Here is a 16,262-nt window from a genome sequence, read left to right on the forward strand (position 1 = left end):
GGAGTGCAGTGGTGCGATCTCGGCTGACTGCAAGCTCTGCCTCCTGGGTTCACGCAATTCTCCTGCCTCAGCCTCCCAAGTAGCTGGGACTACAGGCTTCCGCCACCATGTCCAGCTAATTTTTTGTGTTTCTAGTAGAGATGGGGTTTCATCGTGTTAGCCAGGATGGTCTTGATCTCCTGACCTCATGATCTGCCCGCCTCGGCCTCCCAAAGTGCTGGGATTACAGGCATAAGCCACCGCGCCCAGCCAATACAAGGAAGATTTTTGATAGGTCCAATACCTAGATGAAGAAAATTTTTCTTTAAACATAGTTTGACATCAATGGAGTAATGACATTCAACGTTATAAAGATTTTGTAGTGACATCATTTAAACATTGTTTTCTCAAGCTCTCACAACCTAACTGGAGTATCTCAATTCTTATGAATAGATAAGATATTATCTATTGTGTGCAGGTAAACAAACTCAGGGTTAATTATTAATTAATTCAGCCAACATTCAGAAACTGTGCTAAGTGAATTTTGAGATATACAAAGAGGAATCAAATGAGATTTCCCTGCTTGAAGAGTCATAGTCTGCTGGGAAGACAGATATGTAAACATATCATCAGGAAGGCTTCCTAAGCCCAGATACATTTAAACTTTGAATTAACATAAAGAAAAAGTGTGGTTTTGTGAATGAAAGTGAACAACCTACTCCATGTTCTTAGATGATACTGTTTACAGTTTAGGAAGCCAAGTCTAGCCACTGAGGACTGCTTAAAAGTGTAGTGGACTGCTTTGGTGGTCACTGTCAAAATAATGGAAGTGCAGAGAAGAACTTCACCTCAAGAAGTAAGAATGTTGCATCTGGAGAGAATAAATATGGCTGGCACTTAGAGTCATACGAAGTTTAAAGGAGTACATATAAGCTGGCGTGGCCAACCAATGTCTAGGCCAAAGACATGGCTCATGATTATGCCAGCTTAGTGAGATAGAGACTTTTTGAATTTCCCAAGTAGTCTTGAAAACTCAACCTATAGATTCATTTCTCCCTTATTCAGCAATGTTCTGGATCCTCTAAATGCTAGGGTCCTAATTAAGTAATGATTTCTCTCTGCTAGGTTTTATTTATGTAGACTGGAATGAGAAGATGGGAAAGTCAAAGTTCTTACAGGACTGTTTTCCCTTTGAGAAAATGAAATAGTTAGAAGACATTGCTGAATGCCTGTGACATAATAGAAAACATCTGGATTAAAAATAAATTACATTTAATGGTCCCTTAATAAGTGCCAGACACTGTTGACTTATCTTTAAATACAACATCTCCTTTGATGCTTTCAATAAACTTATTGAATAAGTACTTTCTCATTTCTGTTTTACAGATGAGGAACCTGGACATGGACGTGCTAACTCAATAACAGACTCAATTAATAAGTGGTGTCACCAGGATTCAAACCTAGTCAGTCTGTCTCCAGAGCCTGAGTCCTTAGGTCTCCTAAGAACTCTGTGAACTTGGGCAACTGGTTCAATCTCGCTCATCCTGTTTTCTCATCTGTAAAATCGGAATCATAATAATAGTGCCAGTTTCATAGGGTTGACATGTATGTAAGGGCTTTGTGTAGCACTGACTACAGATACTTTCTCCAGCCTTGTAGGAAGATGGCAAAGGTGGGAAAAACCACCCTCCCTCTATTCCACAATTGTCCCTGTGATCAGCACTTCCTGATCCCAGAGCGGGGAGCGTAAGTAACTGATCAATAAATAGTAGCTGATGGTTTTGTGAAGTTGTCATTTTTATTTAATCTGTATCCTGAAACCAAGATTGTTTTCTTGAAATCAGCAGGAAACATACTACATTGTGCTTGGGAATAAAATTTGTTTTTCCTCACCTTCTTATCCTTGCTCTTTGGGTTTAGAGTAGACTGTAGTTGTCACACTATTGCCAAATTTGAAGAATGTGCTATAGTAATAAAAAGAAAGAAATTCAGAGGTATTCTAAGCCAAGTTCTGGTGCTTTTCTGCTTTGATTCAGTATTTTTGTAAATCAGATATTGGGAATGTAATCTTACCTCAGATAGATTATATATTTCCTAAATGACTTTGGAGAGGCCCCGGAGTTTGAAGCACATTCCCCGAGAGGTTATGAATTTAGCTAGCATTTCTTGACTTTAAAGGATGATTTTATTTTTTGCTTGGAAATGTTGTGCATATCCATGCAAATCTACGCCAATGTTGGTATATTCGTCTTGATTCTCCAGAGAATCGATAATATATACATATATGTCCTATTGGATACCTCTCTAAGACAGAGGGAGAGAGATTTATTTTAAGGAATTGGCTTATGAGATTGTTGGGACTGGCAAGTTCAAACTGTATTATAGAGCAGGTCAGCAGGCTGGGAACTTGGGCAGAAATGCTGTATTTTAGTCTTGAGGCTGAATTCCCTTTTTTTCCAGGAAACCTCAGTTTGTGTGGTTAAGGTCACTAACTGATTGGATGAGTCCACCCATATTACAGAGGGTCATCTCCTTTGCTTAAAAGTCAGCCGATTGTTCATGGTACTCTCCTCAACAAAGTACCTTCACAGCAACATTGAGACTAGTGTTTGACCAAAGAAGTGGGCACCATAGCCTAGCTAAGCTGGCATATGAAATTAATCATCACATTTGGTTTTTGCCATTTTGTGTGAAAATGTCCATTGCTAGCATCCACCAGTTTCTAGCTCATCTCAGCTCCAATTGAATGCTGGTGTTCTCAGGACTCTGTCAGGAGCTTGGAAACTTATCTTACTCTTCCCTAAAGTATTTTAGTAGGACTTTAACTACTGGTTGATTGAGGAAAACAGGGTGAGAAAGTTGAGAAAGGAGGAAACAGTTCTTCATTAAGCAACTTAGGAACTATGAACTCTTGCTTCCTAAGGATCTGTAGTGTGCCAGGCCAAGGAGCGTTCCCACTTCAGGCACCCACAGTCTGGTCCAGTAAGGCTAACAGGAATATAAATGAGTGCAATAAAGTGTGACAGGGCCAGGTGCAGTGGCTCATGCTTGTAGGCCCAGCACTTTTGGAATCTGAGGTAGGCAGATTGCTTGAGCCTAGGAGTTTGTCACCAGCCTGGTCAACATGGTGAAACTGTCTTTACAAAAAATACAAAATTTTTCTGGGTGTGGTGGTGCATGCCTGTAGTCCCAGCTACTTGGGAGGCTGAGGTGGGAAGATCACTTGAGCCTGGGAGGTTGAGGCTGCAGTGAGCTATGATCATGCCACCGCACTTCAGCCTGGTGACACAGTGAGACCCTGTTACAAAACAAAACAAAACAAAACAACTGTATAATAGTGCATGCAGGAAAAAGTGAGGTCACAGAGGGCTAGTGAAGAGCTATACCTGAATGGCAGTTAAGTGTTAGGAATGATTCATCTCTGAGGTGTTGAGACTAAGAAGCAGCTTCTTGGTTGCAAACTCTTCTCAGGAAAAGTCAGGGAAGAGTAGGAATCCAGGGGAGAATGAGATATGAGACCAGGAAAGAGGAGGCTGGGGTTGTCCAATAGTGTTGACCAAGTTGTCAAGGCCGGGGAGACAGGGTCAGCTTATGGGGTCTGCATTTTATCTCATCAGAGGTAAAGATGAACCATGAAATAGTTGTATTTATTTATTTATTTTTTGGCTTTGAGGGTTTAAAAATTTTTTTTTCCCAATAGATTTTTTTGGGAACAGGTAGTGTTTACATGGAGACGTACTTTAGTGATGATTTCTGAGATTTTGGTGCACCCATCATCTGAGCAGTGTATACTTTTAAACCAGAGAATAACATGGACAGCACTCTTCAAAAAGATTTAGTGTTTGAAATTTAGCCAAATAGTATGGCTGCTTTCAATTCTAATAGGAATTTGGGTTAGGAAATCTCTGGGAAAATGCATCTCAGGACAGTCCATGGGATCTTTAGTGTTTCAATTTGAAGTCATCAGAGCAGCCTTTCAATGGACAGAAACAGGTTTCTGTGGAAGCTATGAGATAATTGGTTTCAAAGTTACTTCAAAATGGGCATAACTGAAATGTGGATTCAGCATGAGGGAAGATGAGAAATAGGGAAGCAATTTCTGAGACCCTTAACTGAGACAGGGCTCACTTTTCTGTTTGCGACCATTGTTTTCCTTTCCAATTTGTGACGTAATAACATAGTAACATTAACTTATGTTTATTTAATTCTCTCATGTTCATGACGCCAAATAATTTGAGATCCTTGTGGATACTGCCCACACTTATGCTTCATTTATACCTCAATATGCCCAGCACCCAGCCAGGCACAAAATAGTCACACATACATGTGTTGGTGCATCTGTCTTTAAAAATCCAACTACTTAACTCAAATCCTCGTTTCTGATGAATGTTAAGACGATGAAGTAGCAAAGAACTGAAAAATGAAGCCTGTGGTGCTTATAGTATCTAGTGGTGAATACTGCTTTTAGGATGCTGGTTAGGGCTAGTCGAAAGTGTCATTTTCCTTTAAACCTGCTCCAGTGGTTTCTGCTAGTTAACAGCAAAGCGAAACTTCAAGTCAGGGAGCAACTTGTCCTCCTGTGGTTTCAGGTCAATCGATGGTTTTTACTCTGGGTATCGACAGCTCTCTGCCGCATCCCCTTGTCTTTGGCTACGTGGGTTGACTGTTGTGAAATGGATTATACTGATTACATTGCCTCGTGGGGTTTAATAAGTGCTCAGCAAGTACTGTGTGTGGTGTGCCTGTGACTTTTCTTTGTCTTTTAATTGTCCAGGATGTGGGACTATTGTTGGTGCTGCTTTTGTGTGCTCATGCCTTGACTGATCAGTTTTTAAGTCAGAGCTTATGCCTCTTTGCAGGATGCCACAATTTGGAAGCCCGATTCATGCCAGAACTGCCGTTGCCATGGTGATATCGTTATCTGCAAACCTGCTGTTTGCAGAAACCCTCAATGTGCCTTTGAGAAGGTACGGTATCCTAATTGTGTCCTAAATGTATTGGTAAAGTCAGTGAAGGGTTAGGTTTTTGGATCATTTCAGACATCTGTTTTTGACATTTATTCTAATCTCTAATTGGACGCTTAATGAAATACAGAAGAGAATTTTAACATATTGCATCTAAGAATATCCTAATTTCCAGAATTTTAACATATCATATCTAAGAACATACCAATTTCCATTTATTGGGCATTTACTCTGGGCCAGGGACTTGGCTTAAGGTCTTAATAATGTTATCCCATTTAATATTATGTGGGGTAGGTATCTTTATTCCCACTTTATAGATGAGGAAAGTGAAGCCTGGAGATTTTAAGCAACTTAATCATGATCATGCAATTAATAAACTGCTGACTAGAGATTTTTACCTCGAGTCTGACTGATGTCAAAGCTACTAGCATTAACTGCAGCATGCATGAACCATCGAATGGATTGAAAGTCAGAACTGACTTATTGAAAAAGATCTTCTAAAAATATCATTTGGGTCTGCCACTGATTGTATTATTGTGCTACCACTGGGCTCCCTAGGAACATAAGCACGTCTTTGACTCAATAAATCTCTTTGTATTTGACCAAGTCTGTGACTGGTATTTCCTCCCTTCCCTTCTGTTAAAAATTTTCAGTTTTTTTCTGACTACACATCTATTCTGTTAGAATAATACTTTTTCTAGTTGCTGACTCTTTTCTTTTTAAAGTGAATCTATTTTTTAAAAAAGCTTAAGCTTTAAATTTGAACTTTTGAAACTCCCAGGACAAGACCAATTATTTTATTCATAAAGCATTCTGTCAATTTAAAGTTTATTTTTCTAGTTTTCAGCTCCTTCCAATAATTAATCTTGAGTCTTTATGCCATCTAATGCTAATAAGTTTCTGTTTGTACCTGACATTGGAGCGAAGGTTTGCCTTTAAGGGTATTCCTTCATTTCTGCATGAATGTATTCCTGAGAAGCTGGGAATATTTTAAGTATTGGCATATTTGATAAGATATTATTGTATGTTATGGAGCTTTATGTTTATGGGATAAATATTCCCTAAAAAAATCACTATTTGGTTTGCTAATAAGTAAGTCAAGTCAGAATCTGAGCTGGTGGCAAAAACGCCATGAAAAATGCCCTTCCCCACTTCATGTGAAGAATTGTGTTATCATGGAAAAAGCCCTGAACTACATGTTAGAAGACATAGATTACATTGCTGAAATCTAAACATGCTCTATATCAGGGGTTAGCAGACTAAATCTGGCCCACTGTCTGTTTTTGTACAGTTTATGATCTAAGAGTGGCTTTTACATTTTGAAATGATTGAAAAAATAAAAACCAGTATTTTATAATGTGAAAATTATGTGAAATCAATTGTCACCATTGATAAATAAAGTTTTATGGAAACACAGGCTCACTTATTTGTTTATGTATTGACCTTGGCTGCAACAATAGCATTGTATTGTTGCCGTGTAGACCATGTGTGACTCTCAAAAGCCAGATATTTACTGTCTGGCCCTTCACAGAAAAAGTCTCCCATCTTTGTTATATATCAAACTCGTGATTTCACCTCTTCCTAATTTGCTCTCCTAATTTTTCTCATCTTGGTAAATGGCAACCCCATTCTCCCAGTTGCTGTGGCCCAAAAACTTAGCATCACCTTTGACTCCCCACTTTCTCCCACATCCTATATCTAGTACATTAACAACCCCCTCCCAGCTCTTCCTTCATGAAACAGTAAATTCCAAATGTGACTTCTCTGCTGTCAGTCTGGTTCCATTATTATCATCCTTTTGTCTAGATTCTCACAATAGCCTCTTAACTGGTTTCACTGTTTCTATACTTGCCTTTTTCACTGTAATCTTGATATAATAGAGACAGTGATCCTAATAAAATTGAACTCAGATCATGTTGCTTCTCTCCTTAAACCCCTCCAGTGGCTTCCAGTGGCTTCTCTTCTCACTCAAAGTAACATTTCACAACGTCCTTTAAGCTACTACTGTGCCCCTCTAATTAATATTCTGCTGTTTTCTCCCTTACTCACTGCTTCAGACACCAAGCCTCCTGGCTGTTCCCTGAATATATACGTATATATCTGAGAAGGAACAATTTCGGAGGGAACAGCAAAGTGCAAAGGCTCTATGGCAGAAGAGTGCCTGGTATACATATATATATATATGCCTGGTATGCATATTCGTATATATGTGAATAAGAGAGAGAGATGTGTGTTTATACACATATTTGTATACATATATTGCTTGATCTTTTACTTGAAGTCTTGCCTGGATGCCATTCCATTTAAAATTGTAAATCTCTACCCCCTACCACACATTTTGTATTCCTCTTCTAGACTTTGTTTTTCTTTCTGATACTAACTACTATCTATTTTATTGATTTTTTTTTGTTTACTGTCTCTTTTATTCTCTGTATATCCACAACACCTACAATAACACCTGACACATGGTAGACACTGAATAATTTTTTTTTTTTTACTGACTGAATGAATTAATTAATGAGAGATGAGGTTAGAGAGTTGGTAAGTTTGAGGTTATCAGAGCCTTGTATGCTGTAGTATGGAGTTTGGAATTTTATTTTAAGGTTATAGAATACTAACAAAGGTTTTAGGCATAAGGGTGGAATGGCTGACTTTTTAAGAAAAAAAGTATCTCTGGTTTTTCAAAGATAATGCATAATATTAGAAATGAGGAGATCAGTTCAGAGGCTGAGAGAATCACCCAGAGAGGATGAATAGCAGAACTGGAGCACTGGTAGTGTAGGGATCAAGAGATAAGGGCAGGTATGACAAGTATTTAGGGGATAAATCAGTAGAACTAGATGAAGGTAGGGGGGTGACAGAAAGGAAAAGGAGAAATGACTGCCATATTTATGGGTTAATGACTAGTTGGTTAGCTGAGTCACCAACTGATATTGAGAATATAGGAGAATGAGGAAAAACAGCCCATCTGGGAAAAATGGCGATTTCAGTTTGGGACACATTGGTTTGAAATGTCTGGGAAATTTCACCACATACCCAGGTGGATATGTCAGAATGGTAGCTGGATATGTAAGTCTAAGGCTCAGTGGAGAAGATGGGGCTGGAGATATAATGTAGCTGTCATCAGCACATAGATAGTATTGCAAACATGTAGAATTAAAGAACTCATCCAAAGAGATTGTGTGGAAAAGGGTACAAGATGAAGGATGGAATTTGGGGAGTACAGTCATTTAAGGGGAGGTGAGCATCGGAGAAAGTGCTTAAGAAGATTAAGAAACTGTGGTCAGAGAGGTGAAAGGAAAGAAATGGTCAAAGAAGAGGGTAATATTATAGTCACCAAGGGGAGTAGAAGATGCCCAGAAAGTTTGTATTAACCGTGTTGAGCACAGTTAAAGGAGTAAGTGGGAGGAGAACTTAATATGGCCCTTCAGATCTGGCAGCTTATAGGCCACCGGTGGCCGTGCTAAGGTTGATCTCAATGGAGTAGGGGGAGTGGAAACTGTATTGCAGAGCATTCATTAAAGGAGTGAATGGAAAGTGGGGAAAGGAAGGCTCAATAAAGGCCATCCTTTCAGGAGCTTGACTGGAGGGGTGGAAGGAGAGAAGTGGGGCTTTAGGTAGGCAGCATTCCATGTGAGAGGTTTCTCTTGATCTCCCATCCCCAACCATCGAACCCTTCAGTGTGCTTCCACGGCACTTTGTGCTTGCCCTATTCATACCCCTTGACCAGACTGCAATGCCTATTTACTTATCCGCTTTTTCCTCCAGACTCTTAGCTCCTTGAGAGCAGGAATCTTGCTGTCTTCACTATTGCAGCCCATCAAACAGCACAGTAGGCAGCACACAGAAGTCACCTAGTCAACATTTTTGGAATGATTGCACAAGGGAAGGGAGAGAGTTTTGTTTTGTTTAATTTTTTAGTTTTTTATATTACCATGAAAGAGATATAATCACCTTAGGAGGGAAAGGGTAATAGCCCAGACTAGAGAGAGAAATTGAAAAGATGGGAGTTAGAGGGGAGGAGAGACAGAGTAAGTGAATTAGAAGGAATGGTTGCTGGACATTGAGGCTAACATGAATAGGAGAATGGGAGGCCAGCTGGGGGTTGAATGACTAGAAGGTAAAGAAGTACTCAAGGATCTCCCTGGGGGAAATAAGGGTGAGAGGGTGCTAAAAACTAGGAGGCCCAGGTTCATTGGGGTGTGGACAGATTTTAAGGTTGGCCATGACTGTGTGAAATAAAGATGAAAATCACTTGAATTGAGGTGATTAAGAGTGTACAAAGATAGAATATCATTTTAATGGGCATTGAAGTAGTCTAGAATGATCTAGACACAGGTAGAAAAAAAACAGAATCCAGGTATCAAGTCTTTACTGAGTGAATGTGAGAAAGTGATCAGCAAATTTGTGGATGAAGGCAATATAGGAATCAGAGAGCATGAACTCTAAAGAAAGAGGTTCCTTATCTGTAAAATGAGAGGCTTGTACCAGATGATCCAACCATAAGAAACATTTTCAACTCTAAGATCATAGAATTATTCCACTAGAGCTTTTGGCCTCTTTATTTCAAGTAATGAAATAGGATCATAGAGTGGAAGAACTAGAAGGGACCTTTAGAAATCATTTAGTCAGACTTCCTTGGTCTGTAAATAAATCAACTGATTTTTAGTGGTTTAGTCACTTACCCAGAGCTAGGAGGTGGTATGGCCATGTCAAGAACCTTGGGCCTTGGCTCATGTCCCAGTGTGAATTTTACTCTACCGTGTTGCTTTTAAGTTTTCCTCTGTGCTTTCAGTAGCACGTGTTGCTGTTATTCAGATCTGCTGTGCTACCCTTATGTTAGTATGTGGCACAAGTTCTTGAATCACCACTGTTCCTAAATTAAATTATTATTTTATTTTAGACAGAGTTTCACTCTGTCGCCCAGGTTGGAGTGCAGTGGTGTGATCTCTGCTCAGTATAACCTCTGCCTCTCGGGTTCAAGCGATTCTCCTGCCTCAGCCTCCCAAGTAGCTGGGATTACAGGCATGTGCCACCACATCCAGCTGATTTTGCATTTTTTAGTAGAGACGGGGTTTCACCATGTTGGCCAGGCTGGTCTCTAATGCCTGACCTCAAGTGATCCAACTGCCTCAGCCTCCCAAAGTGCTGGGATTATAGGTGTGAGCCACCACACTGGGCTTATTACTGTTAATAACTTGTTTTCCTTTTTGTCATTTTTTACCTTTTTGAAGCCGTTTGTTTTGGTTATGGATTGACTAGAAATAACCTAGTGTCAATGGCAATTCTGAAATATATTTTTTATCATCTATCATTTACTCATTCTGTAATCACAGGTAATGGATTCCATATCCGTATCTTATCTGCATATAGAATAGCTAGCTGGATAGGGACAGAAAGACAAACAGGCAGAAAAAATGGAGAGAAAGAACATAAAGGTATTTAGAACCTTGAATAGTTAACCCAGCTCTGTCAGAAGCTATCCTGTCTAAGGATTTCTGGAGAATATGTCTGCACAAAAGACAATGCCATGCAAAGGAGCATGGTGTTATGTGGTGAGGTTTTGGTTGCAAACCTCAATGCAGATAATAATGACATTTACCTAATAAAGTTTTGTAAAAATTAAATTAACTTTCTCTCTCTCTCTCTATCTCTCTCTATATACACACACATACATACATATATGTCTCTATGTGCATATATGGATATATGCATATAAGTGTGTAGAGGAGTACCCTGCTATTGTAAGCACTAAATAAGTGTTAGCTATAATGATCAAATTGTCATCATTATTGTTGGTGGTTTTCCTGGGTCCTAAGCAAGTAATCTTGCCCTGGCAATCTTCATTGATGTGTTTTGCCCCTGCAATCACTTTCTAAAGCACAACACTGCAAAGCCTGGAGAAGGAGTCCTTTGTGTTCCATGCAGCCCACAGCTCACCAAGCCATTCAGGGTTACATGGTTAGGTGGCAGGAACTCCCTGATTCTCATTCTTCAAGCACCCACATGCAAAAAAAATTTTTTTTTAATATATAATGAAAAAGAGGTTTAATGGACTCACAATTCCACATGGCTGGGGAGGCCTCATAATCATGGTAGAAGGCAAAGGAGGATCAAAGACATGTCTTACATGACGGCTGGCCAGAGAATTGTGCAAGGGAGCTGCCATTTATAAAACCATCAGATCTTATGAGACTTATCCAGTATCACGTAGGGATTATGGGAGCTACAATTCAAGATGAAATTTGAATGGGGACACAGCCAAACCATATCACTATAATAAAATTGTTATAATATTCGATTTTTTTGGAATATATTCATCCATGAGCTCTCTAATATTTATTTATTTATTTTTTAGAGACAGGGTCTGGTTCTGTCACACAGGCTGGAGTGCAGTGGTGCAGTCATAGCTCACTGCAGCTTTGAACTTCTGGGCTCAAGTGATTCTCCTGCCTCAGCCTCCTAAGTAGCTAGGACTGTAGGCATGTGCCACTATGCCCGCTAATTTTTGCATTTTGTTTTGTAGAGACAGGGTTTTGCTATGTTGCCCAGGCTTGTTTTGAACCTCTGGCTTTAAGTGATCCTCCCACCTCAGGTTCCCAAAGTGCTGGATTACAGGAATGGACCACTGTGCCTCTCCCCATCTTTAACAAATGGGTAGCAGGTCAGGTACATAGGCTCACTTAACATCTAGTGCAACCCTCTTCTAACCTGTCTTCCTTTATAATAGAAGCAGAAAAGCTAAAAATATTTCCCAGACTCTTTTGTAACTAGGGTTCTAGTTTCCACCAAGTATAACCAAATGTCTGGTTTCCCTTGAGCAGTCTGGTTTATGCCTGTTGTCCTGGCATAATTTTATTATTATTATTATTATACTTTAAGTTCTAGGGTACGTGTGCACAACGTGCAGGTTTGTTACATACATATACATGTGCCATGTTGGTGTGCTGCACCCATTAGCTCGTCATTTACATTAGGTATATCTCCTAATGCTATCCCTCCCCCCACCCCCTCCCCACAATAGGCCCCAGTGTGTGATGTTCCCCTTCCTGTGTCCAAGTGATCTCATTGTTCAATTCCCACCTATGAGTGAGAACATGCAGTGTTTGGTTTTCTGTTCTTGCGATAGTTTGCTGAGAATGATGGTTTCCAGCTGCATCTATGTCCCTACAAAGGACATGAACTCATCCTTTTTTATGGCTGCATAGTATTCCATGGTGTATATGTGCCACGTTTTCTTAATCCAGTCTGTCACTGATGGACATTTGGGTTGATTCCGAGTCTTTGCTATTGTGGCAAAATTTTTATTCCTCTCTTAACTTAACTCTTTCATGTTCCACCAGAAGTCCAATAGACAGACAAGTTGGGAACCATCCTTTCTCCTCCCACTACTGCCACTAGCAAAAAAAAAAAACATATATATATACACACACACACACACATATATACATATATATACACACACACACACACATTCACACACACATACATATTATATTTATAAAATGAGCTTTGAGGGCTAAATCTGAAAATTAGCTTTTATGTAAAACAAAGAAAACTAATTTGGGGGCATGAAACATTCCTTGAAGTCGTCCATTCTACCTGTCTTTCTCCCTTGCTCCTGGCTTCCATGTTAGAATATCAACACTTAGATCATGTTATTATCTATCTGTATGAAATTCTTAGTGGAAATTAGGCTAATGTAGTTTCTCTAATTGCTTTAATGAAAATCAGACAAGTGTAGTTTTATCTTGGGGTTCAGAGGACACTTTTCTGAAAAGTGATTAATGTTGCATAATATGTATAATTTCATAAAATCCCATGTCATACAAGTTTTATTCTTTATCAAAAAAAATAGGAATTTAGTGGTCACTTTATTGATGTATTTGTCTGTTTAGTGGATTAATGGTTGTAAAAACTTAGTCCTATTTCCTGTCCACTCTTGTAGATATAATTATATGATGTTAGAATTCTCTCATAGGTACAATTTTTTTAAATGGAAGCAACCAAAAATAAATAAATAATAAATATTAATAACATTACCACACATGCACACACACACAGACACACACTTTTTTTTTTTTTTTTTTTAATTGCACTGGTTGAAATTTGGTAGACTTTTATCCTGTGGATAAGTCATGATTTCCTGGCTAATGTAGGGTCTCCTACCATTTATGGTCAAAATCACTCATTGCCTGTTCTGCCACATCACTAGACTCGAGAAAATCCTAAGTAGAGGAGCAGCATGAGTAAGAAGATTCAATATGAGAGTCATGGGTCTCAAAGACAAGCTAATGCTCTTCACTCCATAATTTTAATAACTCTTAGATAAACAGATTCTTTACAGTGGTGATTGGATGGTTGACATGTGACACCTCCCCAATAAATCCTGGGGTATCAGGTGGTAGCCTATTCTCTTGATAGTATCAAGAAACACAATTGCAATTGCAGAAGCCCTAAAAACAATGTAGATCTTTACTAGAGCTTAGGAATTCTACTCAGCTTACCGCAGTGTGTATATATGATACCTCTGCAGAGATATTACTTCCTCTCAGAACTTTGTCCTGCAACCTCCTGTCCCAAGTAAAAGTTACCCATGAGAACTTCAGCTGCTGCACTGGCTGCACTAGGCTGTCTAAGACGCCAGACAGCTGGAAGACCTGCCAGCTCTGTGGCCAACCCCCCACCTGAGTCTTCTTCCTCTTCTTGGCAGGCGGAAACTGCTTATCTTGTGTCAATCTCCGAGGGTTTCTAGTGAAACAAAGTCTCAACTTCATCACATGTGAAAAGATGTAGACATTTGTTTCAAGGAAATTACTTTTACAAAGGGGGTTCATTTTATCTTTGAGTGAAGCTTGTCTGGACACAGAACCTTTTTTTTCAGTCTATTCTTTTAATCCGGTCTGCTGTTGTCACCTCAGAAATGCATGAGATTTAGTGAATGTAAGATGACTTGGGGTCTGATGAACTATTGTGACTCGGTGTGTGCTACTGCTGTTTTACTTTGAACTGCTTTTAAACGTTCAGGGGGAAGTGCTTCAAATTGCTGCCAACCAATGCTGCCCTGAGTGTGTTTTGAGGACTCCAGGATCTTGCCATTATGAAAAGAAAATCCATGAGGTAAGTGTTTTCTGACCCAAGGTTGTTTCTGTGTCTGCAAATCTCTGACAAGAGAAAAACTGAATGTTAAACTCGTGGTGATGAGAGTTTTTTTCTTTGCCTGGATTGTGGAGGATCTGAAGCCCAGTTGACGTTCTGTGAGCATTTAGGTTTCTTGTATAAGAGTAAAACATTCTGTAGGCTCTACATAAACATTTGTAGATTGAATTTATGTCTGAGGATGTTGATGTTGAAGAAGTTGTGATGCTAAATAATAAAAGTGCCTCCTTTCTTTTGCGTACTACATACATTTTAAATTTGATAGTTACAAACAATTCTGAGCTGGTGAGTAGAGCAGATGTTATTACTCCCATGTTAAATATGAAAAAAATTAATTGCAAAGAGCTTAGGTACTTGCCCAATGTCATATTACTAAAAAATGGTATAACCTGGTCTAGAACCCTGGTCTTCTGACTCCTAATTCAGGGCTTTTTTTACTATAGTTGAAATTTTCAACTTAGCAATCCTGGCATTTTAAGCTTTGTTGTGGGAGCTGTTCTTTGCATTGCAGGACATTTAGCAGCATCCCTGGTCTCTTCCCACTAGATGCTAGTAGCATCCCTCTGTTATGACAACCAGAAATGTTTGCATACATGGCCAAATTTCCCTTGGGGGCAAAATGCTCACCTTCCCCCTGTTTAGAACTACCGGACTAGAAATCTATTCTCAAGTTTTAAAAATTATACTTTCTCATTTCAGATCATTCAGGATTAATTTAGAAATACTAAATATGATTAAAAAGTACCAACTGCAAAGTCTATAATAGAAATTATGAAAATAGACAGTTTATCTTCATTGATACGTAAATGTTACCTGAGGTAGTAGGTAAGGTTGAATACAATGGAAAGAGAATTTGCTTTAATCCTCATCTTCCAGGTGATACAAAACTTTCCCCAAGTTAGTGTCTCTCTATTCAGGAGAGAGCATAGGTGAGTGGGATTTGATATATCTACTTTAGGCTGTTATTCAGTGTGGGGACCCGAAACTCAGAAAGCACAGTGCTCATTTCCCTGTGGGACAGGATTATCTTACTCGAGCCACTGTTTCTTAATTACACAAGGATGCCACTGTTTTGCTTCTGCACAATGTGTTGCTGAAAGACACCCAAGCAGGATCTACACTGAGAATGTCTTCAGACCATGTACCACTATGTGCTGCTCAATTCAGCCTGCGTAATGTAGGGTGTTGTTGTCTTCAAATGTCACAGAAGAAAATCCCTATGAACTGAAAAGTGCTGCAGGGCCGAGTGGTGATGAAAATAATGCCAGTTCAGAATGATTATGTTAAGTGTATGGTTCAGGGTGAAAAATATCAACCTGAATCTTTCAAGTGAAGGAGTTGTTAGGAGCCAAAATAAGTCCAGGATCTGGGGGAAAAAGAAAACAGACATATCAAGTAAGAGGTGGTACCAGGGACGTGGGAGATCAGAATTCAGTAAATCTTTGCATGGACCACACTAATGACATCATATGTTTCTCATGTCATCATATGTTTCTCATGTCATGTGTGTGCACATGTGCAGTCTTCTTTTCTTAATTTAAGATGCCTGAGAATATTGACAATATTTTCTATATTTTTACAATTATCTTCCCTGCCTCTCACTTATGTGGCACTTAGCACTGAACTTTTCTCGGAGTAGGTGCTCAGTAAACATGGGTGAATAAAAACTCAAAAAATTAGTACATCTTTCCTCCAGCTTCTCCATGACCTCATCTTAAGGGCATGTTGGTCATTAACCAGTGTGGTTGGGTAGCTTTAGGACCACAGATCTGCCATGGGTTAGTTATAAATCCTCCTAGCCTCCCACTTTTGCAGGGAGAGTTCAGAAAGTTCTCCCACTGGTCTTTCTTCTCCCCGCTTCCCTTGTGGTTCATCCCTCTGCAATAATGCACCATGCAGAAAACTCTAAACTGGGTAAGAATATACCCATGTGTTGCTTTTCCATATGTGACTTTCAAAATTTACTCCCTCTGAAAATGTTATATTTCTGGTATTTGATGTAACTGGGCAAAAGGATGGATTTCAAAACCATAGTTTTTTGGGGAAAAAAATCTCCAGTGGATTGCTTCTTCAAATAGAGCTAGAAGATGGATTTTTTTTTTAAGGTGAGACAAAATCTTCTAATTTTAGTCTTAATAAAGTTAACATAATTATGTTTCT

General features: G+C 39.2%; 1 protein-coding gene across 2 annotated transcripts in view; it reads left to right on the top strand.

Moving 5' to 3' along the window:
- The window catches only part of FRAS1 (Fraser extracellular matrix complex subunit 1), a 461,113-nt gene that overhangs the window by 153,634 nt on the left and 291,217 nt on the right, over positions 1-16,262 (top strand). For both annotated transcript variants that reach the window (XM_073017428.1, XM_073017427.1), the window contains exons 3-4: positions 4,839-4,946; positions 13,971-14,063. In XM_073017428.1, coding sequence (XP_072873529.1) covers positions 4,839-4,946; positions 13,971-14,063 — 201 coding nt within the window. The remainder of the gene's footprint in view (positions 1-4,838; positions 4,947-13,970; positions 14,064-16,262) is intronic.

The sequence above is a fragment of the Chlorocebus sabaeus genome, chromosome 7, assembly GCF_047675955.1.
Source record: "Chlorocebus sabaeus isolate Y175 chromosome 7, mChlSab1.0.hap1, whole genome shotgun sequence".
Lineage (NCBI taxonomy): Eukaryota > Metazoa > Chordata > Mammalia > Primates > Cercopithecidae > Chlorocebus > Chlorocebus sabaeus.